Genomic DNA, 25,294 nt, shown 5'->3' with positions numbered 1-25,294 from the left:
TACACTACATAGATCTTTGACGCTTACCCTCCCTGAAAGTAATAATGAAAAACTGCAACCTATTTTATTTCGTGATGTTGCTATCAGGATTTAACTATGTGATTTTGAGTCAAACTCATTGACCCATGTTTCATGAGTAGTGATTCAACATGAATCCATCTCTCATGAGAATAAATGGAACACTTAGCACTCATTCGATCTAGGTGATGCTCACAGGGGTGAAGCACCGAGACTTCCCAAGAGGTCACCAATCTTGGTACTACTCTAAACTGAGCATGCTTAACTATGGAGTTTCCTCCATGGTTAAACTCAAAGCTTGCAACCTCATTTACAAAACCTTCACCAACTGTTGTGCCTTATGAACCATTCATTAGAAAGCCCCTTAAGCTCATCAATTGATAAGTAGGAGATAATTTTTACAATATGTCAAATTGTGATATTGCTATCAGAATTTAACTATGTGATTTTGAGTCAAACTCATTGACCCATGTTTCATGAGTAGTGATTCAACATGAATCCATCTCTCATGAGAATAAATGGAACACTTAGCACTCATTGAATCTAGGTGATGCTCACAAAGGTGAAGCACTGGGACTTGCTGGAAAGTCACCCATCCAAGTACTACTCCACACTGAGCATGCTTAACTATGGAGTTTTCTCACGATTAAACCCAAAGCTTGCAACCCTATTTGCAAAACCCTCACCAGTTGTTGTATTATGAGCTCGGTGTTGCTCGCACAAAAGCGGGCGACTGCAATAAACGAGACATCTTGGGTACTCGACATTGTATGAAAAGATGGGTCTCTCAACTTCATTCTTCTTTCGTCTTATAATGGTATGTTGCCACAGTTACAAACCTAGTTGTGTTTCGTTATTTTCGCAGTAGTCTGCGAATAAGATCTGTAATGCTTCGATTCTGTGGTCAGTAGTGACGGTTCAGCTGAAGGGTTTAATGGGGTTTTGCATAATTGGCAATCAGTGATAAATTTGTATAATTCATGGATTTTTTCGTGCTTCGTACGTTTTGAATGGCAGTATTGATATCTAGGCTGAACGTTTTTGGCCAGATGCACCATCTGTGCGCTGCCCATGTGCGAGGGATTCATAGATATCGCAGAGCTAATGGGAATTTGTTACAAAGGTCTTTGAATGTCTCGTTCGGTCTCTTGCAACGTTATACAACCTCGACATTTGAAGGAAGAGATAATCGTCCCAGGGTTCATGCCTACGAGACTAGGAACAGGAACAGGAATATTGCTTTTGATTCTGAAGAACCCCGTTCCTTGGTAAAGGAAGATGGCGTTAATGTCTGCACCAGCTTGTGGATTAATAGCTTCCGAGACAATCATAAAGTTGTTAATAGTCTGTCAGCTTATCTCAAGAGGTTTGAAGTTTGGATAATGGCCTATCAGAAGGTTTATGCGGATGAAACTGGGTCACTTACACACAGAAATGAAATTGAGAAGAGTGTTTTGGAGGATCTTTTGGCTTTGAGGAATGCAGTTATGGAGTCTAGGTTTAAATGGGGGCAGCGGCTGGATTTTTATATCAGGTCACCCAAGGACAAAACTCCAGCAGGTCCATTATCTAAGACGAAACTGAAATTTTTATTGTCGTCTACACAGCCCACTCCATTTCAGGACAGGGTTGTTCAAGAAGTGTTACTTATGATCCTGGAGCCAGTGTTCGAGGCTCGGTTTTCGCAGAAATCTTTTGCTTTCAGGCCCGGGAGGACTGCACATACTGCAATCCGATATATCAGAAGTAATTTTGCAGGTTATCTGTGGTACTTAAAAGGGGACTTGAGTACTATTCTAGATGGTGTTAGGGTTGGGATAGTGATGAATGCTCTTGTCCGGGACGTGAGGGATAAGACGGTAATTGATCTCATCAGGTCTGCTCTAACAACGCCTGTTATTGTTGGGGCGCCCAAACTGGAGAAGAAGAAGACGAAGAAGAAATATCTGAAGAAAAAGGTTTTGAAGGAAGGGGAACCGAAGCCTGATCCTTATTGGCTACTGACATTTTTTGGGTTTGCCCCTGAAGAGGCAGCAAAGGTTCCAGATTGGGGTCATTGTGGGGTTTTGAGTCCTCTTCTTGCTAACATTTGTTTGAACGAATTTGACCATTGGATGGAAGAAAGGATAGAGGAATTTTTTCGGCCCTCAAGCACTGATGTTGTGGGCAATGAATATAATTCAGCAGGCAACAATGCGTGGCCTGAATTTCTTCCAACTAGTGGTCCGGACAAAACTAGGAAGATGGACTACATTCGATATGGAGGGCACATTTTGATTGGAGTGAGGGGTCCTCGGGCGGATGCCGTGACGATTCGGCGGCAATTGATTGACTTCTGTGAACTAAAGTATGGACTGAACCTTGAGAACGACAGTGTGCCAATAGAGCACATAACTAAGGGAGTTATGTTTCTTGACCATGTTATTTGTCGCCGAGTTGTTTATCCCACTCTGAGATACACTGCATCTGGTGGCAAGATTGTGAGTGAGAAAGGCGTGGGTACATTGCTCTCGGTAACTGCTAGCTTGAATCAATGCATTCGGCAGTTCAGGAAACTAGAACTGGTTAAGGGCGATAGAGATCCTGATCCGCAGCCTTGTTTTCGCATGTTTCATGCAACTCAAGCATACACCAATGCACAGATGAACAAGCTTTTGTCAACAATGGCTGAATGGTTCAGGTATGCAGACAACCGTAAGAAAGTAGTTAATTTTTGCTCTTATATTATCCGTGGTTCTTTGGCAAAGCTTTATGCTGCTAAGTATAAGCTGCGATCCAGAGCCAAAGTTTACAAGATTGCCTCACATAATCTTAGCCGCCCTTTAAAGGAGAAGAAAGGGTCGTCACCTCATTTCAAAGAGCTTATGAGGATGGGACTTGTTGACTCCATTGACGGCCTTCAGTTCACAAGGATGTCTTTGATACCTGGAACAGATTATACACCCTTTCCCAAGGATTGGAGACCAGACCATGAGCAAAATTTACAGGAATATTTAAAACTAGAAAATCCTAAAACATTGCAGGGGCAACAGGCCTCACTGCATGAGCAGGGCTTGATTGCACCGCAGGATTATATGTCGATTATGGTATGGAACTACAAAAGACATGGTATCTTTTCTGATCAAGCTCAGGATGTTAATGTCCCCAAAGAAGAAACAGATCCTTCAGATGATGAGGAACTTGGAGTTGGTATTAGCAGAGCTGCGTAGATGTGAAGGGTAATATTCTATATAATTGCTATATAGTTTTTGGGAAGCACCATGGAAGTCTTGCTGGGAAGCAAACCAGCGAGGTAATATTTTCTAGCACTATCCGTAAATGGATGCTATATTGGTCATGGCCGTTGTTCTTGGGAAGCTCTATATATCAGTATCTTTCACACTCTTGATAACATCACGTGCACTAATTTCTCGTGCCATTCTTAAAAATATATAGGATGGATCATAATTTCTCTCACCAAGTAGGCGTTTGTACAGAAGGCATCTTCTATGTTTGGCAACAGTTGTGATGCTTATGAAGCTATATGATTTTGACTGTTGTCCAAAATTTTCCCTCTTAAAATAGATCTGTATGTAATGACTTTACATGTTAACTGATAAATAATTTGCCAGGTTGTGTAAAGATCATTGTATTGGAATAGTTGAAATTTGCAAATTTTGGAGGCTTGGAAACTTTTTATCGATCTGTAATTTTGCAATGTCAAAGGAAGTTTTAGAGAGATGCTTAAATCAACCTTATCAACTATTATTTGTAATTTTGTTGTCTCTGTGGAACATGGCGCTGACCATTTATTTGAATTTGTTCCATAAAGTACAAGACCAAAGTAGTCATCTCTTAATCAAGTCTCTGTCCGGTAGGCTCTCAAGGTTAATATCCACCTTGATACTTGTTTGATTCATAATTATCTTGTCAAATAATGTCCACATCATCCAATGAGCATCTTTGTCGTCAAGATCTAAATTAGCCATCTTTCTTGTAATAAAATATCTGTCCATTTCTTCTATTGCATGGTAGTCATTTATATCTCGAGTGATAGCTTGCTAAAATGTCAACCCACAACCTGTCTCAACCGATTCTGTTGAAGCATGCGTCACATCTTTTGAATTCCTGCATTTCCTAACATGTTGAAGAAAATTGAGAGCCATTTCAGATGTGACAATATCTGCATGCCCACGCCTACAAATCCTTGCAAAAATTTCAGCAATAAATATAAATGAACCATCACTCATGAATATGTTTGAAACTTCACTTTGACATTTGCTAATATTTTTCTTCCACTGCAGAAAATAGTGGAGTTGTGACCTCGTTGGAGAATTGGTGACCAGATACCAGCCCTGGGGCTTCGAATCCTACTTTATCAGGAATGAATGCTACCGATTGTGCCATCCTTGAAATCTCCACATATGCATTCCCTTCCTTTATTTCTTGTTAGCTGATAGTCTTTTACATTGCAGACTTGGCCCGTTGGAGGTGTCTCATGCAGTCGGAAAAGTCTCAGCCATTGGTAATTTCTTTAGTAAAGATGTTGGAAAAGGATATCTGTGTGGTAAACATTCCCATGTGGAAAGCCGTGTCATGCTGGCATTTTTGGGTGTCGAAACCATGAAACAATGTGAGAACAATTCTTGCCCTTTTTCTTTCTACATTGTAATGCAACGCACTAATTTTTGAAGGGTTTCTCTGATCAAGAAACAATTATTTTTACTCCTAGAGGCACATATAATCATATATAAAATGGTAGGCATCAATTTTCACATATACTTTTAACATGTCTGCCCTACTCAATATAACACGTCTTTCCAATTCTTATGGTATTTACAGATGTCTGTAAGACTCAATGGCTTCTTCAAATTTTGAACACAGACAACTAATTTAGGCCAACAGGATTAATGTTGTAGATTCTCACTCATCTTACTTCAAAGTTCTTCAAACTTACTATAATTTTGTTTGGCTGCATCTAAAATTTTCAAGTTTTTTAGCCCTTTTCAAAGTGAGATCATCGGCACTATTTGTTTTTCAGATTCCACATCTGATGGTTGTCTTCAAGGGCCTTCATTTTGAATCATGTTCCCGACATTAATGCCATCAACTACACAGACTTTTCCTCAGCTCAGCTTAGTGGTAGGGCTATATTATCATCTGTGAGTTGGTTATCAACTGCTTATCAGGCTAACTGATATCCAGGCCTTGTTTTGATTACAAGATGATGATTAAGACTTTAAGGTATTACATGACATGCTTTGTTTCAGGCATTATGGTGCACTAATGATGGTTCTAATGCTCTTCTATGCACTACATGCGAATGTGGAACTAGAAAGTATGAACAGCTGCCAACTTGGTGCTTCTGTGATGTAGATAGCAGAACGGAAGATACAGAATATTCACAAATTGCATAGATTATTTTATCATACATTATTTATGTCCATTGTTTGGGAACCTATGGAAAATGGTTTGGATCTTAATTTCATAGCAGCAATAAGATGCCGCAGCAATAAGATGCCCCTGTTTGCTTTTCCCCGTTTCCCTCTTTTTGTCTTCTTAGCAGGCTTAATACATGTGGAAAATGTATAGCAGACCTCCTCCGTACACCAAGTATTACATACTCCGTGTCATTTACATTGCTGAAATTACAAAAAAGATAATGTTGGATAGTAAAACCCTGTAAATCTTGCAAAATTATGTTATGATTTCATATTAATGTCAATTCAACTGTATTCTATATTCATTGATTCGAGTAATATGGGTGTCTGTCTTGTCTTTGACAAAATTTCTACCCCAATCAAATTTTTGACATTACGCATGGAATTGCTTTGAAATACTAATGTTCATTTTTATTCCAATGCTCTGCAGAATTATCTTACGGCTCAAGTCCCTTGCTGATGGATGAAGTATAGAATAGACTGTTGTAGATCTTCTGTAAAATTGCCTTGCAATAACAGTACGTACCTTTTAATGCTCTTCTAGATGAGGCTTTATTGTTTTTCAAATTGAATCAGCTCAAATATTTTTTATTTGATGTCTTCCAAGAAATTTGTTGTTTGCACTGGCCTTGGGAGGTGAATGGAGGTTCTGTGTTGTCTTTGGGAAATTTTAATGCCTTTTGAGAATTGCCAACAAGCTTCTTGTTGCAAAATGGTACCCCTCATTGGACCATTTTGCATGCTCATACCTGTTATTAACTTATTACAATCTGAAAGACATCTTCTGTGTGGTCTAATATACATATACACCTTTCAACTTCCACTGACTGCATTCTCTAAATGTCACCCTATAGAAGATTAATGTACAAATCATTCTATGGACCATTGGCCTTATTTGCCTACTTGTAGGCATGTCTGAAGATGTTAGTGTTAATCTGCATCTCAGGCAGGAAAAGTTTATTATGATCTGATGATTACCCTTTGAGTGTGCCTTTCTTCATACCTTAGACACTGTCATTTAAATTCAGCTACGCACTGTTGAAGCACTGCTTATATTTTGATGTTTATGGCAACTGCTACATTATTGATTGTAATGTGTGGCCACAAACCACTTCAATAGTTGATTAGAGCCACATTTTGTCAACTAAATGTTATGCTTTGTCTGTACCAAAAACTAATTGCTCAGTGCATTCTAATCATAGACGCACAGAATTGTTTGGGGTGTAGGAAGTAGAACATTGAAAATTTGGTGGATCTGTATCTCCAGATTTTACATTATTAATTTGAATCATATTCTACAATCTAACATCATTAACATAAAAGGAAAAATAAAATCCAAAACATTAAATTATTATCGTGAACTGTGATGATTTCTGTAATTCTATTTCAAATTAAGCAACTTTTCTGAGTTCTGTTATCATCTATCAATTACTTATCCTGTTTATTGCTGTCAGATTTATGCTACCCTGCTTTTCAATGGATTAATATTCATAACATATTTACTTTGTTTACACAGCCATGACCTTATCTATAATCCATCTATTTTCATATTATTAAATGAATATATGCAAAATAAATGAGCACCATTCTACTCTTTCTTAACCATCTGTATGTGTCTGCTGTTAAATCACACAAATCTACTCAGATTACCTTTTCTGGACGGTATGTTTCCCATACTCATTTAAAAGGTTGTCATACTAAATTCTGTACTAGCCTTTATCCTACAAAATGATCTTACTTTTATACCAGGATGAAAAAGTACCGCCACAGTTGATATATTTCAATTTCCATTATGATACTTATCAACCGCCTACCAATCACTAATTGAGGCTAGGTTGTTTACCACACAGATTAACCACTACATATGTGATTATTTGTGTGCAATTTAATTTTGAAACATAAACCTAACCTCTTATCCGTTAAAGATTGTAGCTGCGATAGAGATCTTCATATCTGATTTAATGAGACGTTATGGCCATTTTCAGCTGAAAAGAGATATCTGTGATTATATTTAAGTTAATATTATGTAAAAAGGCATGTCTCATACGTAATGCGAAGAGACATGCATGCGCATGGAAATATGAAGTGTTGAATATGTGGAAATATGAAAGCATATGGAAATATGAAGTGTTGAATATGTGGAAATATGAAGGGTCTTATTTTTGAGATTCAAAGAGACCTTCATGTGAAAGATGAAGAGTTGCGTCCTTCTAAAACACAATTTTTTCTTAACATGTCACACTTGAGTTATGATCCCACTATGGCTCATATCTTGTGTGTCTAGAATTTAGAGCCTCGACCCCACATCCACACTGGATGGTTTCAATGGTGGAATGATGTCATCTCCCATATGGCTAGATTTCTCTGCATCTACGGTAGGCAACTTGCTCTGTACCGTAGGCGTTCCTATGATGCAACCACCAAAGTCCTGCATATGCCCTTTGAGGCCCTGGCCATGAAACCATTTGATTCAGATTTGCAACTTCGGCTAGCCAATGTCCACCATTAGAAGCAGGTTGCTGACCTCTATGCCACCAGAGGTGCTCAGATTAAGGCTCGTCTCCACTGGGTTGAAGTTGGAGACCAAGCTTCAAAGGAGTTCTTTGAAGTCCTTAGAGCTAGTCACACCTCGGTAGGGATTAAAAAAATAAGGAAGGTCAGCAGATCTTCTCTAAGTTGCCTGACATTCTTCAAGCTTTTGTCTGTCACTATGAGAAGAAAAGGTTTTCACTGCACATGACAGTTTTGCGGAAAGGGACCAAGCTTTGAAGGAATGCACTGCTGTTACTCCTAACCAGCTTGCCGTTGAACAACGTGCTTTCTACGAGTAAATGCTCACCCTCAGTGACCTAGAGGAAACTGTCTTCTCAATGGCAGATGACAAGGTTTCGAGTGTGATGGCTTTCCTTGTGAATTTTACGAAGCTTTATGGGATGCCATTGGGCCAATTTGCACAAAGTCTACCTTGGAGCATTTTATTTTAAATCATTCGATAATATTATTAACAAAGGAAACATTAAATTCATACCTAAAGCCAGTGACCCTGAAGATATCTACAATTGGAGACCTATCACCTTGTTGAATGTCTCCTACAAGATCATAGCTAAAGCCCTGGCACTCAAAATTCGCCATATTTTGCCTTTGATTGTTCGCCTTGAGCAGATTGGTTTCATCAAATCCAGATGCATCCTTGACAACATTATTGTTGTCTGGGAGGGTATGGAATGGGCCTGTAGATCTAAGCAGCAAGCTCTCTTTTTAAAGATTGATTTTGCCAAAGCTTATGATCATATTGAATGGGCTTTCATTCTTACTATGCTTCAAGCCTTAGGATTTGGACCAGTTTTCCTCCAATTTGTGGAAATGCTCTTCAGGGATGCTTTTGCTTGCATCACGATCAATGGTAGGCAATCTAAGGCCTTTGGTCTCTTTAGGTCCATCCGTTAGGGATGTCCTTTGACTCCTGCTTTGTATGTTTTTGTTGCTGAAGGGTTTGGATATTTGCTTGCCAATGCCATCTCCTCTGGCCGTGTTAAGGGCATTTCCTTGCTCGAGTGTACTGCTCAACTTGTCAACGGGCACTTTGCTGATGATACCTTCCTCATGCTAATTGAGGATGACGAAAATGTCTCGAATGCTCTTTAATGTCTCAAGACCTTCTGTTTGGCTTCTGGGTCTGCCATCCAATGGCACAAAGCCTTGTGCTACAAGCAATCAATTCTTCTAGCTCCACCTTGGCTTGCCCACTATTAGTGGAAATGGATTCAACACGAAGGGATTTTTTGCTTTCTAGGTATTCCCTTTGCTTTTTAAGCTTCAACTGTTGATCTTTGGAACACCGTGCTTGCCAAGATTTCTAAGAAGTTGGATTATTGGCTCACCAAGCTACTTTCTTTGGCTGGAAAATTCCAGTTCTGTTCTAAGGTTTTAGCTTCTACTTTTATTTATTATTCTTCCTGTTGAGCTCCTTCTAAAGCCTCTTATCTCAAGTTGGAAAAGCTCGTAAGAGATTTCCTCTTGGCTTTGGGAGCTGACCACCATGGATTTCACAGTCACTTGGGATTATTGTTGTTTGCCCAAGGATTTTGGAGGTCTTGGCCTCATTTTCACTCAGAAATAGGGTATTGCTTTATGTGCTAAATGGGTCATCCGGTCCCTCAGTGGAGATGAAGCCTAGGAAATCCTTCTTAGGCATTGCATTTCCTTTGGATTTCTAGTTAACAAACCCGCTTGGAAGGGTATTGGGTTTCAAACCCTTCTCATCATGCCGATGCCAATGCAAATATAGGGCTCTTTTCTTGTCAAAAGCATTTGTAAAGCTTGGGAAGCCATCAAGCCGTGGCTTCATTGGGTTGGTGATGGCTTTAGGGATGGGCTCTCTATGTACCAACACAATCTTTGGTGGTCACCCTTGTTTGCAATTCAAGGTGTGCCCCTTGCCAAGATTCAGGGTGCCAGTGCACTGCGTTTTTTCAAACTTGGCATCAAGACTCCCAAAGATTTTTTTTCCAGAGTTATTACGAGCCTTAGATCCTAGGAGGATATGCAGGTCTAGTTTCGTCTCTCTCACCCAAATTGACAGACTTTTGACCTATTGGTCTCTGCATTGCCACCCCATATGCCTCACAAGCTAGGTGTCCAGCCTGTCAAACCATGGTGGAAAGATTGGAAATGGTCTATGTGTACTCCTCATGTTAATTACAAACCCAAGATGCGATACCTTTGGTTGATGCCTCACTTGCCTATGGTTGATTCTCTCTACCTGCATTGGCACCTCCACTCTTCGCAGCAAAATTGGAGATACAGGTTTAACACTATTTGGAATGCAATCACTGAGTTGAAGATTGCACACATTGCTTGTTGTGTCCTTTTCTAGGGATTGCCTCTGGGTCCTCAACTCAAGCATTTGGGTGTTTTTGACCCGCGTTGTCCTTTTTGTGGGTAATCAGAGTCTTTCTTGCACATCTTTTTGTTATGTCGCAGAGCTTAGCAATATTGGCTCTAGATACATGACTTTTTCAAGCCTTTTAGGCCAGAGCCCTTTTCTTGGCATATGGTTCTGTTATATGATTCCCCAAAATCCCTTTTAAGTATACCTAGATTTGACATGCTTTCAGGATAGAGATTCTTTTCACTCTATGGAAGGATAGGAATGCAGTTATCTCCACTGATAACTTTCTTGATTAAATGTATCTATATATACTAAAGCTTGCATATGTAGTACTGTGATGATGAAGATTCAAGTACAAGCCAACAAGGTGGCTCTTGAGGTGGCCCACCTGCAGGAGCTCCTTAATCATTGGGGTAATGCGCCTTGTACGGTTGCCAGGTGTTGCTAGATTTTGCTTTGGCGGATCAGACTTACCCCAAGGTTGCCACTAGGGCTGTAGCTCCTCGGCTTGCCACTCGTAGAAGCTACATTCCGAGGCTCCTTGCCGCTCTCCTAGCAGTGGCTGGGACGTTTGCCGACGCCACTCTGCTTCTTCGTTGCGAGGCTCTGGTTGGTCCTCGGTTGCTGGTCCTACTGCCTCTGGTACTGATCCCAAGTGGTCATTCCCCCGGCTGGACATGGCGATTTCGCCCTCGAGGGCGGGAGAGAGAAGAAGATAAAGAGAAAGATGTTGTTGCTGGTGACGGGTGGGTTCCTCCTTGGCCACCCTCTGCTGATGTATGGGCTTTAAATGGTTGACATGATCCACCTCCCTCGACTAGCACTACTTTAGCTGCCTGAGGGCAATTTATATGCTTTTTTGATGAATAGCTATTTGATTTGCGGCTCTGCCATGTGAACTCTTGTGGGTGATCTTGTATCCCCCGACCCCTTTTTTTATGAATGTGACTTTAATATTTAATTAATAGAGAAGGGACTATTCATCAAAAAGAGTTGAAGTCTTATGCAATCTATTTATGTGATTGCTTGGTATATTGTAAATCAATAAAGTGAAAAGCTTTGTAGTTTGACCATTTCTTGATCAATAAAAGAGATTTTTTGTTGGCATGGCTGGGTTTTTCCCTTCAAGTGGAAGGGTTTTCCCAAGATAAATGTTGAGTCTTTTGTGTATTGTTCGTACTAATTTATTACTGTTTATCTCTTTTTTGGGCAAAAAAAATAACATGGTATCAGAGCCTAACTAGATAACAGCTAGCTGAGAATTGTGATAATGTCATATTTTATTATGGTTTGGTTATGTGTAATTGTAGAGAGAAAAAGCATTTAGGCATTGGGTGTGGGGAGTATTTGTTTTCAACTAAGTTGTCGGTTTGGGTTTGGTTTCAAGTTCGAAGTTCAAGAACCGGTTCGCAAGTTCATCAAATTTTTGGAAAGGGGTTTGGGTTTGTTAGTACAAAAACATGTAAAAATTATTATATATATATACACTAAGTCACAAGGTTCGAGTTCGAGTTCGAGTTCGAATTCGACAATCATGAAGTTTGGATGAAGTTTGGCAAGGTCCAAAAAATTGAAAAAAATTTGACATTAAATTCGCCCTAGATAATTTTTAAATAAATAAAATATATAAGTAATTATAATAAATAAATTAATAATAATAGATGAACATACCAAATATTAATATTTTACTGATATAAAACATAACTAAAATCTATCTATATATATATAAGTAATTATAAAATAAAATAATAATAGTAGATAAAGATACAAAGTATTAATTTTTTTTTATTAATAAAAAAACATAAATAAAATATAAATTTAAAATTAATGAGTTTTTAATATTAAAAAAATACAAATATTTTACTACTTGTAAAGAAATAAAAATTACATCCATTATAATAATATCATAAACCACATTATTGCCTAAAAGTGAAATAGTTGTTTTAGAAATGTCCGTCGAGGCTTGTTAACTGCCAATGGGAGATCTTCGAGAACCTGCATAAAATATTCGTGGAAGCCCAATGAAGGCTGAGTACAAATGTAGAGGACAGCAAATTAAACGGAAGCGATGAATGAGTCATCAAAGTCAACGTCATTCTGTTGGTGAATATATAGAAGCTACCATTCATTGGGCAGATTGCTGTGAACCCTCTTTCGTCTTCGCGTGTCGGCTTAAACCCTTGTCTCGGCTTAAATGCTCTTTCCTATCCATGCCAGACAAAGCGGCCAACAAAAAGTTAAAAAAAAAAAAAAAACATACATTTGTTAAAATTTGAATTTGTTAGCGAATTCGATCAAACTTTTTTAACCCTTGAATATGCGATGAATATCGAACTTCATCTTTGAAGTTCACCGAACCCTGTGACATAGTGTGTGTGTGTGTGTGTATGAAGCATGAGTTAAAATTAGAATTTAGTATAGCGGCATAAACACATTTATGATATAAACAACAAAAACACCATAAATAGTTAAACTTGTAATCATAGTGATCATACCTTCATATAGTTCAATCAACTTCAACATCAAAGATTCAAAACATTATTAGCCAATAGGCTTCTCCCATGAGGTTGCTTGCAACCAGAATTTGACTCACACCAGGATACCAGAATTCGTGCAGCCCCTCATGTCTGACAAACACATAATATGAAAAATCTTACTCAAAACTTATCCCATTATTATTTGCATTAGCATTAAATTATCTAAGCCAGTGAAAATTGAGTGAATCCTGCGTCTTTAATGCCTCGTCATGGGCGGCTTCGTTTTCTTTTGTTGCAAGTTTCTGATTTTATCCCACTAATTTTTCTTTTTATTGAGCAAGCAGCGGCATTAGTTGATTCAACAATGGCCATGCTAAGTAAAAATATGCATGATCGGTGGCACCATTTTTTATTTTTCATTTTAAAAGTTCCGTAGGGAAATTTTTTCGATAAAATACTTACAGGATTACTCAAGATCACATTGAATCCGATTTCCAAAATCCCTATTTTCACTTCTACTTGTATTTGTTTTTTGGAAAAAATTTAGGCAGACAATGAAGTGGATGTGGCCTCAACTCTGAAGAAGAGAACATTCAAGAAGTTTACATTCAGAGGTGTTGACCTCGATGCTCTTCTTGATATGTCCTCTGATGATCTTGTTGAGATTTTCCATGCCCGTGTGAGAATAAGGTACCAAGATGTTTTTAAACCCTAGGATTAGTATTATAACTTGCCCTAATATTTGGGTTTCTTTTATTCTTTTTGAAAGTCTGGTTTTTTGCGATTTTGATTTGTTATATGTAATTGTGAAGGTTCCAGCAAGGCTTGAAGAGGTAGCCAATGACTAATCAAGAAACTCCGCAAAGCTGTGAGTAACGCCAATGTTCAAATTATTTGTAGCTCTTTCTTTAGATATCAAGTTGTACTAAAGTTTTTAACTCGCGAGTTAAAATGTTTATCTCGACCAGTAGCAAATTTGTCCATTTGGTTTTTGTAAATATCAGCAGTCTCAAAACATAATTTTTTAAGAGTTTTCAGTTTTGCGTTAATAGAAGAACTTTAATTGTGAGGTGCAAGTTATAAGCTTTGGTATTATAGGATTTTTCCTTTTGTTATAAACTTTAGATGGAAAACATAGCTCATTACCATCAAATTCATGATGGGAAGACAATTTTGTTTTTATTTTGAAGATAAATTTTGCTAGAGTACAATTTCATGGCTGAGCACATATATTTTATGAACAGAGAGTTTTGATACTTGGATGAATGTGTAGTATGCTTCAAACTAAGGTAAAAGCATGATTATACCAAGATCCATGGGAATAGATGGCATTGTAATATATGTGCACATTGGTACAACCTGAAAGTCAATTAGACCAAGCATAATTAATTTAACTATGAAATATTTATGGGCACTTATTCAGAAGCATGTTTTTTTGGCACACATCAGCTGGGTTAATAGTAAGAATTATTTGTTAGCAGAAGTGAGAAGCTCCTGCAGGGGAGAAGCTTAAAACCCACCTCTGGAACATGATTATAGTTCCTGAAATGATTGGAAGCATTGTTGGTGTTTACAATGGGAAGACCTTCAACCAGGTTGAAATCAAGGTACCCATGGCTTTTCTCCTTTTTCTCAAATTCACTATTATGATCATTGTTTCACTTGTCAGATAACATTTCTAGCTCTTAAATGGGCAACAAATACTTATTCTTAAAATGTTATTTCAGCCTGAGATGATTGGACATCATCTGGCAGAGTTCTCTATTTCATACAAGCCTGTAAAACATGGAAGGCCTGGTATTGGTGCAACACATTCTTTGAGGTTTATTCCTCTGAAATAAGTCTTTATTCAATACCATATGACTACAAATTATAATGGAGAGGCATAGTGAACTTTCTGTTGTTTAGTTATTGGTGGGCTTTTTCATTTTAGCTCACTTAATGATCTCAAGTACTTTTTTAACGAGGTCTAATATATTTGAAAGTTTTTTTGTCTGTCATCTATTATTTCTTGATAGTTTTAGATGTTTTTACATGAAACATGTCTAGCTTTTTATTTCTTCACAGGCTAATTAAAGCCTTGGAGACAACTGACTAGCAACAAGCTGTGGCAGCAACTACGACAGCCATGTACACCACAGAGCTTCATTTGTATTTTTGTACAAAGTGGACTCATCATTGGTGAGCTTCAAGGGGAGTTCTGCAGCTTGGTTTAGCAGGAAGAACAATGAATCTAATGTTTTTGTGGGTGCTGTCATTGGCGGGCTTGTTCAAGATTAAAGTGATAATTATCAGCAGTTAGACTCTGTCATTTATAACAATGACTCTATAATTGGTCTTCTGGCCAAACTAAATAGAGGTGCTCCTTCAATCAACTTCTTTCAGGTATTTTCTATAAATAAATTCAAAATTCATGCCCTTGTTCCAGTACTTGATTCTTATTCAAAATGATATGCATATACTCAAAGTTAGATTATCTATTTTCTATGCACAATTTGATGGATTATAATGATTGAACTGATTGGATTATATTACCCTGCAATTGCTGTTCCTGCCTCTGAAATCACGCCCACATCAATCTCCAACAATCAAAGCCAAATTCATCTCCTTCCAATTAGTTAATCTGCAACATCCTAGCAATACACTCTAACCAAAAATTTCAAAGGTTTTATTAAGGGTGCATTTTGCGTAACCATGATGCTACTAATTTGAATGCATTGTGTGCAGGAAAAGCACCGCTCATGATCTTACAGACAGTGAACTCCTCTTAGAACAATAGCAGACATACTCACAACAGATATGTTGTAGTATCACACGCAAATGTAAGCAAACAGTTAGGAATCGTAAGTTTATCAACTATTAAGACCTTAGTTAAATGCTATAATGGTCAACTACTTGTTTGTAGTCCGTCTTTCAGTCTAGATAGGAATGTTTCCTATCTTGTCTCTTTTGTCTTTAGTCCAGATATGAATGTTTCCTAGGTTGTCTTCAGTTTTGTTTCTAATTTTGTCTTCAGTCTATGTTGTTTCTTTTAGAAAGAACATCCTTGTAATTTTTTACAAGGAACACATTTGTTCCTATTTTATTTAATCAATCCTCTGGAAATCCGTTAATCTGCCAATTCTTGAATCTTGTAACATGGTATCTGTGCCATTATAAGGAATTATTCTACAACTTTTATAATTTCGTGACTAAAATTTTCAAAATTCTTTGGGTCTGTTTTCTTTCGATTTTTTTTGAAAATTTGGGCATAGTCTTTTTTAAGTGCAGTTTATGGTGTCTTTCTTGCTCCAACAGTGCCGTTTTTTACTTCACAATCCAAAAACGACTTCATTGGTGGAAGCCAACAGCATTTTGTTTAACAAATCCGCCATTATTATCAATAAATCTGAGTTTTTTTTCAAACTTTTTTCAGCCAGGGCCATTTTTTCGAAACCCTAATTTTTGGGGTTGGATTTTTTTTTTGTTTTCAGATTCTTAGTGGGTTTTTCAAGATCTCAAATGGGTCTTAATTAGATTTTTGTGCGCCTTGTTTTCTGTGCCTCAATTTTCGAGCCTACGAATTTGAATTTTGACTTTGGATTCTTTTTGAGTTTTGTATCAGTTCTTCTGGGTACTTGTCGATTTTTTTTGGGTCAGTTGGGAATTTGCTTTGAAATCTGTGCCTGTTGAATTTCAATCTTGAAGTTTGTACCTGAATTTTTCAAAATGGCATCTTTGACTAATCTAATGTTGGAGGGTAGTCTACGATTCAATGGCCGCAATTATAACCATTGGAAGCAGCACATGTTAACCATCTTCGAGTATCGTCATTTGGATGAGCTTGTTTTAGGCACAAAGACTCATCTGACCTCTGACCAAGAAGAACATGACAAGTTTGATGATCGCAATCGAGAGGCTGCTATGCTTCTCAAGCTCTCTATTATCGATGATCATCTATTGTAGATTCCTTCCGGCAAGTCAGTTGCAAAAATCTGAAAATATTTGAAAGAACTGCATGAAACATTTGACAAAAGTTAGGCATTCTTTCTAAAGAATCAACTGTTTTCCATTATGATGGATGAACATATGTCCTTGCAAGAGCATCTGACAAAGATTAAGGACATCCGTGATCAACTCAAAGCTATTGGTTGGAAAATGGAGGAAGAGGATATGGTAGTCATCACTCTGAAAAGTCTACCATCGTCCTATAAGCACTTCATAGAAACGCTCAACATTACGTCAACTAATGTTGATCTGAAGTTTCCAGAATTATGCACCAAACTTCTGCAGCAGGATCGTTGGAAACAACAGTTTGGCAGTAGTGCTTCTACAGCTTCCTCAGAGCAGGCATTTGTTGCAAAATCCTTTCAACAGAGCATCGACAAACATCAGTCTTCTCAGCCTTTCCAGCATCAACCTTCTGCTCAATCCTTGGATGGCTCTATGAAGCAAAATGTACAGTGTAATTACTGTCACAAGTTTGGCCATATGAAGTTCAAGTGTCGGAAACGTTTGGCTACCCAAGCAAGGCAAAATGCTTCCCAACCAACAGTGCAAGTTGTCGAGCTTCCTGATCAAGGTGAAGCTATATTTTTCGCCTTTTGAATTTGTTTCTTTTTTTTTTGGGTTTGTTGATTTTCTCCTTAAAAATCATTTTATGTTGTCTGTAATATGTGAGGTTGCGTGAGATTTTGGGTTTTACTGCTTTTTCCACAAAAACAAAGTTTTGTAATTGCAATTTGTTTTGAGTCAGCACTCTTCTGGCAAAGCTTCTTGGTTTCAACATTCTGTAGATCCAGGGAGGGTCTCAGTTATCCTAGAATGTTCCGACATCCATACGTTGACCATTAAGGGAGGGTATTAAGACCTTAGTTAAATACTTGCTATAATGGTCAACTACTTGTCTGTAGTCCGTCTTTCAGTGTAGATAGGAATGTTTCTTATCCTGTCTCTTTTGTCTTTAGCCCAGATAAGAATGTTTCCTAGCCCGTCTTCAGTTTTGTTTCCAATTTTGTCTTCAGTCTATGTTGTTTCTTTTAGAAACAACGTCCTTGTAATTCTTTATAAGGAACACATTTGTTCCTCTGTTATTCAATCAATCATCCAGAAATCCGTTAATTTGCCAATTCTTGAATCTTGTAACATCAATTCAAGGGCTATAAATTGTTTCAATCAATAGTAATTGGCTTTCCTTCTAGCTACAATGGCAACTCACTCAGCACTCGTACAAAAATGTGCCACTAACAATCCACAGTCCATCGTCCAGCTGTCCAACACACTTAGCTATCCACTTTAGTTTTACCATGCTTCCTTCACAAGCTTTAATCTTCATCGCAGGCCTGCACGACAAGGTTGCTCCAAATATCTATTCTTCGGGTATCCACTTTAGTTTTACCATGCTTCCTTCACAAGCTTTAATCTTCATCGCAGGCCTGCACAACAAGGTTGCTCCAAATATCTATTCTTCGGGAAGATTTGGCAACCCAGGCCTCCACTTCTTATCTACAGTTGGGGGCATTCAATAACTATTTCCTTGCTTGCAAATTATCTGCCTAGAACCTCTTTATTCATTGTATAAATCTTTGGCAAGGAGATTTCAGGCTTCCATTTGAATTTCTCCCATTTTTCTACCATGGCAATATTGCTTTTATTATGTACCTTTTTTTTGTTCTTGTTTCTTAAATTATGTTTTGGCCTCTGCAGCCCTATCAAAGTTGAATTCTTGACCTATTTTAGACTTTAAATTATGAGATGTGGAAGCCTCTGACTCAAAGAAATCATCTACATCATATACACGGTAGATGATATCTTTCTTGGTAGAATATTTCTCTCTTGTATACAAAAAGCACGGGGTTTCTTGCCAGATTCGGAGTCCAGCAAATGTAGCAGTAGCTGTATATAGTCACCATCAATGGTACTTCAGATGAGTAAGTAATGGCTATTTGTAAAGCTTCTTCAATATTAGCTGCATTAAGTTAAAAGAACATATTAAGGAATGTTAATAAACTAAAATATCCCTTTCTATATATTAGCATATTTAAAGTTCTTCAAAGTATAATGCATAGATTTGCATCTATCATTTGGGGTATGATAAGAGTTCTTTTCCTAAATACAATGGCACGAGAAGATAAAAAGGCAAGTTAACTAATAATTTTTTAGGTAAGTGAAATTCTTCAACAAAATGAATAGAAAATATTAACATTAAAAAAAGGCATATATGAAAAGATAAAAGCATCAAATCTTGTTGTTACTTTCAATGCTTTGAAACTCATATTATAAAGGCAAAATTTGGAGTTAAATTTAATGATGAGCTTGAAGGCACATGTGATCTATAACATGCTTGCCTTTTTTATAACATGATTTTTAGTTATTAATAATTAAAGATAATAGTACATGACTTTATTATATCTTTCTATGACAAGATTGGTACCAGTTACACTGGGATGTGTGCCTAGAATTCTCTTTTATTATCCTACTTGTCTATGACTTTGAACTTATTACTTGAGCTTTCAAAATGATAATTATATTTATTTTAGCATACATTTCTAGGTAATTTTGATCAAGTCTCATTTACATATATTTGGGAATTATATCGATTCCACAATTCACAGGTAGCATAGTTTGTTCATTGTGTCTTAATCACATTCTCATTTTACCAAGTTTTATTTTAAAAGTATTACATTATAAGCAAGAACTTTGATGCTTGTGTCCCTTCTTTAGTGTTTTTTGTTAAATATTTTTATTAAATTCAACGAATCTATTTTGTAAAACACATTATTATTTAAAAAATAATAATTATTCACTTATTAAAATATATACAATTAAATATGATATTATGTATATTTAACTAATATATAACTTTATGACATTCAATTATTAAAGACTTCAAAGTTTAATATTGAACTATTACATTCAACTTAAGACCATCATTCAATTACCTCTATTTAATATTGAACTATTACATTCAACTTGGATCAAAATTCAATTTCTTCTATTCATGGGTTAAATTGCATGTACTTGCATATATATATATATATATATATATATATATATACTCAATTTCATGTTTCATGACTCATTTATTGTCAAATTATTTTAGTATTTTCCATTTATTTGCAGACAAAAGTTCTCTCATACTTGGGAAAAGAGCTTAGAGTTTTCCTATTAAAATTTTAACATGTTTACTTATTTTTGTATCAATTTTTCCTAATTATATAAAATTTCCCTTTTATTTAACATAATAAAATATAACATAAAAATATTCAAGTTAACGTAAAATATCAACATATTTCTAGTGTGTATTGTTGAGGTTTGCCAATATATTTAATGTATATTTTTAGATTTCTTTGAGAGGCTATTTGATTGCATTGTATGAACATAATAAAAGCCTCAAAACATGTAAGTTTCTAGAAAAAATAAACCATTAGCATTAAATAATATAATTCAAATAGTAAGATACAAACATCACAATGGATTGACTTCACATGTTTCAATAGAATTTGAAGTATATTTGCAAAAAGTGCATTTTTAACTTACTTTCATGAAATTGTTGTTCTACCATCATAACACTGTAGTATTCACTTTTTACTTTAGTATGATCATTTTATAAAGTTGATCTTACATTAATAAATTGATATTATCTTATCTTACAACTTCATCATTCACTTTTTACATCACCATGATGTAGAGTAATATATTGTACAATGAATGTATTATGCCAATGCAAATTGATGGTTGTGATATGCATATAGATGGTCAATTTTTTGAAGTATTCTACTGGAAAAAACTACTTCTAAATAAACATTTTTGAGAAATGGACAAAGATATAGGCCTAGACAAAGAATAAATAATTAGTAATTGGAAGTAATTGAAAACACAAAAATATATATCGAAGAGGCAATGTTAGTACATTCGCAAAAATTTTGATAAATCAACAAACTTGTTTAGCTTCCAAAAATTGAGGTAAAAATGCACCTTTTAATCCAAGTGAAAAGACCACCATCATTTGGTTTAACATTTAGAAGATAAATAAAATGATATACTATCTCAAAACAAGGTTGAAGATTGATCAAAATAACTCTCTACGTTTCTTTTCAAATAAATAACATTAAAATAATCTTTCAACGACCACAATGAGCAATCCAAAAATATGACTACCAATGAAAATTATTAATAACATTTTGATTGCAAATTTACCAAATTGAATACACAAAAATATAATGTATGAAATGTTCATCACAATGATCAAGTTGAAGATGCCCTTAAAGAGGATAATGATTTTGAATGGGAGATGGATAGAAATACATTATACAAATGAATGAGTTAAGAGTTGTCTCTAATAGGTCTTCCAAGATTATCAACTTAAAAGATATTGACATATCACAAAAGCATGCTTTTCTTCATGTACACTTTCAAATCATAACCTATCAGTGTACCCCTTGCACCTCTATAGGGTGCAAGTGCTAGTAAATATCAAGTTCAAGTATCATTGTTTCGTGTTCATTGTTCAATTAATGGAATGAAAATTAGAAAAACTATTAATATTCTAGATTCTTCAATCTTCATCTTCTTCTTCTCCAACATTACTTGAGCTTGGGATCAACATTAGAAGCAACAATGGTATTGACATCAAAGTCATCAAAATCATCCTTTGTAAGTTAAGTGGTGGAAGCATCCAAGTCTGCAACACTTATATCTCCACTTCTTTGTATTTTTTACTCTTGTGCGAAAGAAGGTGCAAGTTGTTATGCACAAATACTAGGTTCTCTTCTTTTTTTTTTATTGCAACCTATTGTGCTACACTGTCATGCCCAAAATATTGGGGCAAAAATAGACGGTTTTTCTTTAAAAAGTTAATTAATCCACTATGTTAATACATGTTTGACTAAAGACACACAAGACACATAAGATTTTCTAAGGTTCCATATTAAATTTCGTGTGGTGGTTGAATCTCCTAGTTGAACTAGGTTTCATCATTTTAGAACATTCGTGAAATTACTACCTTAATACTTGTTACCATTATTTAATTGAACTTTTGAACTAGTTAAACTCATTAAATATTGACTATTAATTTTTTTCTAGAGATTCAACTCATAAGTTAATTCCATGTTAAATATCAATCCGACCCTTAACCTTAGTTATCTATCATAACTTTCTACTAGAACCATAATCCGATTAAGCCCTAACACTAACTCAATAGATAAATGTTCTTAGTTAATTATTTAGCTTCATTAAATCTATTATATTAAAATAAGAAATTCAATTACCAAAGTCATTAAATTATTTAAATTTAATCATTAATACTAACTTACAACCTCTAACTTAACTAGCAACTCACTTTACTTCCCCTTTTAAACGATTAGATATGTTAAAATGAAACAACCATCTATACCTTTATTTAAATAATAACTATTTATTTAATTAAAAAAAAAAATCATCTAAAAGTTTTAAACTAATAAAAAAGATCATCACTATTTCTTAATCACATACTAGTCCTAACCCACCAACTAACTTATCCTAACAATCCACCATTGTCATTTTAATAATTTAATATCTAAAATGAGATTCATTTTACAACTTTATTAAACTAAAATTGAACTATACTAATTAACACTATCCATTAATTAATTGTAAACTAATCTCATATCTCTTTATTAAGATTACCTCCTATCTAACCTACCACTCATACTAACCCAAACCCCCTAATTAACTCCACTCCCTAACTCCCTAGCTCCTAGGACATTTAGCCAAGGGCACTGGCTAAATAGCCGAGTATTTGTACCGGCTAGCCAGTGCCCGTTGCCATGGATAGGCATGTGCATCCATGTCCTCCATAGCATCCTCTTGTCACCCATACTTAGTCACCAGTCACGTCAACGAGTTTCTTCTGCCTCTGCTCCCGTACTGGCCACAAAAACAAACCAAACTGCCGTTCTGTCAATCGAATTTATGAATTTCAATTGTTACATTTGCAATCAACGAATGCAACACGCAACATGATGGTTGGTGAGAAAATTTGGTAGTAAAACTGCTGACTTCAGATTGATCATCTCTAATGGGCAAAAAAAGTTAACATATTGTGTCTACAAACTTCAATGGCGATGTCTGTATCTAGAAGTGCAATCGACTTTCAAACAGAATAATCTGAAAGGGCAAACAGTAGGGGCTTGTTGTGAGAGCACAATAGAGGCTTGAACAAACTTTGGAATAGTGATTTTGTCTGCTGAATGAATGTCTATACAGCAGAGTAAATCACCTCTTTCTTCTTTGTATTTCCACGTATTTTGATTCCTAAGCTTCTCAGTGCATAGAAACAGCTAAGCTTTCAATCTTCTATTGCTGGCTATTGCTATGACAAAACCCATCTTTGCTGATTTTGTCTGCTGAATGAATGTATAGCTATCACGTTTTAATCAGCGAATTTTGTCTACTGAATGAATGTTTGCTGGTTGCTGGCCATTGCTATGGAAAAACCCACTTTTGCTGATTGCTATCACATTTTAATCAGCTCATTTTGTCTTCTGAATGAATGTCTATACAACAGAGTAAATTGCCTCTTTCTTCTTTGCATCTCCATATTTTTTGATTCGTAAGCTTCTTAGCGTGGAGAAACAACTACGCTGGGCCTTTCAATCTTCTATTGCTGGTTATTGCTATGACAAAACCCACCTTTGCAGGTCAGATATTTTAATATTTTTATTTAAGTTATTTTAGAAGTGATTATTTAGTTTTTTTATTAATATTTTATAATAAAAAATTGTTATGACTTAATTTTTATGTCATACATTTTTAGTCAAATTTATTGTCAAAGTGGAGATATGCTGATTTTTGAAGTGGAGAAGTGCTATCGTCAACCTAATTGATTTGCAGGTACCAATGTTTTTTAAATATATTTATCATGTATTTTGATTCTTATTATATATTTAATAATTTTGACATATATATTGTTTCTTTAATATAAATTTGAATATATTATGTATTTTTTTTAAAATATATTATTCATTTAAAATAAACAATTAATAAATAAATTTTGAACTTTTAATGTAGTCAGAATTTATATCTTTCCATAGTTTTTATTTAAATATTTTGAATTTTGAAATAAAATAAGATAATAAAAAATTTCTATACATTTTCATTATCTTAAAACAATTTTGAAAATCTAATGTAAAAATTGATATTGTATTTGTTGATCTATTCCTCATTATTGAGCAAAAATTTAAACTAATTCTACTAAACTTTTATTTTTAATTATATTAAAATCTTAATAGCATTTAAATATTAATTTAGAAAAATATATAATAATTAATAAATTAATTAATTAAAAGATTTTTAAAAATTTGTTAGAATTGAAATAATGAAAGGTAAGTATTGTGGTAGAACTAAAAAGGAAGAATATAAGTGGTTAGTAAAAAACTTCTTTAACTATTAAACTTAATAATATAGACACTTGTTTTTTAGATAATTGTAGTCATTTTTATTTTGCAAGTGAGATAGTATCCTTAAGGACTAATTTTTTAAGTCCTTTGAAAGTGAATTTCTCTTGAACGTGGATGGCTAGTTATATAGCATGTTTATTAAATTTTAGAAAAATAAAGTATTAATTTGATTTAATTGGATGATTAAAAAGGATTAATATATAGGAATATACAAAATGTTTGAATATAATTAAATCAATATTTCATAAATCAATAATATTGTGATAGCAAAAACCACACCTTAATGTAGTTTATCATTTAATACGAGTCAAATTTTAATACATTTACATACTTATAGTTATATATGAGATAATTTATGCACTCAATCACTATTGGAGAAAATTTCTTGAGGTTATTAATTTAAGTGGTAGTAGGGGCTATATATGTTTGAGATAAATTTAAGTCCTAAATTTCAATGTTATGTTTATATTAATGATCAATGTTATTAGTTTTTATTTGCATGTTTATATTTCTAGTTTGGGTAGAACGAAGAGACATGCATGTCAAATTCTTACAAGATTACATACAAGAAAGTGTTAAAATAAATTAAACCACTAATCAATTTTATTTTCTAACACGTGTAGGTATCTTGAAGCCATTTGCAAGTCAAACGTGGTCAAACAAAATTGTTTCTTCACATTGGACACCATAATTCAAGTAAGTAGGTTTTTCTTCAATCTTTATATTGTATTTAGTTGAATATTGATATTAATTTTATAAAAAAAATTATAATTTGATATTTAGATATTAATTTTTTTATCATGTTAAATTACAACCTCCCTACTCGAAGGAAAATGGTGACTTTATCTTTTCAACTATAGATTTTTAATTGTGTCTCTTCTTTTTATTCCACAAATATACGATGACAGTTATTCTTCTATCTACAAGCTAGGTTGACACCATTATAAACATTTATATCTTAGATTTACACCACCAACTCATAGTACTCAGTCACATAACATCTTTAGACACAAACATGTCTTAGGTTCATCATCACACCATCTTCATATGTATCCATTATACATCAGGTCT

The 25,294-nt window shown here is 35.1% G+C and overlaps 1 protein-coding gene and 1 pseudogene across 6 annotated transcripts; both read left to right on the top strand.

The window, feature by feature from the left end:
• Window positions 1-699: 699 nt before the first annotated feature.
• On the top strand, window positions 700-15,927 carry LOC149569997 (nuclear intron maturase 2, mitochondrial-like). 5 transcript variants are annotated; one of them, XM_089822657.1, is made up of 11 exons: window positions 700-3,310; window positions 4,302-4,630; window positions 4,840-5,139; window positions 5,268-5,335; window positions 5,869-5,956; window positions 13,354-13,496; window positions 13,619-13,674; window positions 14,288-14,413; window positions 14,534-14,628; window positions 14,874-15,191; window positions 15,534-15,927. In XM_089822657.1, exon 1 carries the CDS (start codon window positions 1,029-1,031, stop codon window positions 3,225-3,227), a length of 2,199 nt encoding a protein of 732 aa, XP_089678783.1. In that variant the 5' UTR covers window positions 700-1,028; the 3' UTR covers window positions 3,228-3,310; window positions 4,302-4,630; window positions 4,840-5,139; window positions 5,268-5,335; window positions 5,869-5,956; window positions 13,354-13,496; window positions 13,619-13,674; window positions 14,288-14,413; window positions 14,534-14,628; window positions 14,874-15,191; window positions 15,534-15,927. The 5 variants fall into 5 exon arrangements, with proteins under 5 accessions (XP_089678783.1, XP_089678785.1, XP_089678786.1 ...); XM_089822659.1 differs by lacking the exon at window positions 15,534-15,927 and having other exon boundaries at window positions 4,840-4,912; window positions 5,039-5,139; window positions 14,874-15,233; XM_089822660.1 differs by lacking the exon at window positions 15,534-15,927 and having other exon boundaries at window positions 14,534-14,603; window positions 14,874-15,233.
• On the top strand, window positions 13,369-14,806 carry LOC149569998 (small ribosomal subunit protein uS19-like; annotated as a pseudogene). Its single transcript, XR_016362877.1, has 4 exons — window positions 13,369-13,496; window positions 13,619-13,674; window positions 14,288-14,413; window positions 14,534-14,806. The product of XR_016362877.1 is annotated as a small ribosomal subunit protein uS19-like (transcript).
• Window positions 15,928-25,294: the final 9,367 nt, after the last annotated feature.

The sequence above is a fragment of the Cupressus sempervirens genome, chromosome 3 (genome assembly GCF_028749045.1).
Source record: "Cupressus sempervirens isolate cs-2001-9-10 chromosome 3, ASM2874904v1, whole genome shotgun sequence".
Taxonomy (NCBI): Eukaryota; Viridiplantae; Streptophyta; class Pinopsida; order Cupressales; family Cupressaceae; genus Cupressus; species Cupressus sempervirens.
The sequence above is the reverse complement of the archived record's forward strand: the minus strand, read 5'-3'. Positions and strand labels throughout refer to the sequence as shown.

Coding starts and splice junctions, on each gene's coding strand:
- LOC149569997 (XM_089822657.1), top strand. CDS start 1,029: ATGGCAGTATTGATATCTAGGCTGAACGTTTTTGGCCAGATGCACCAT.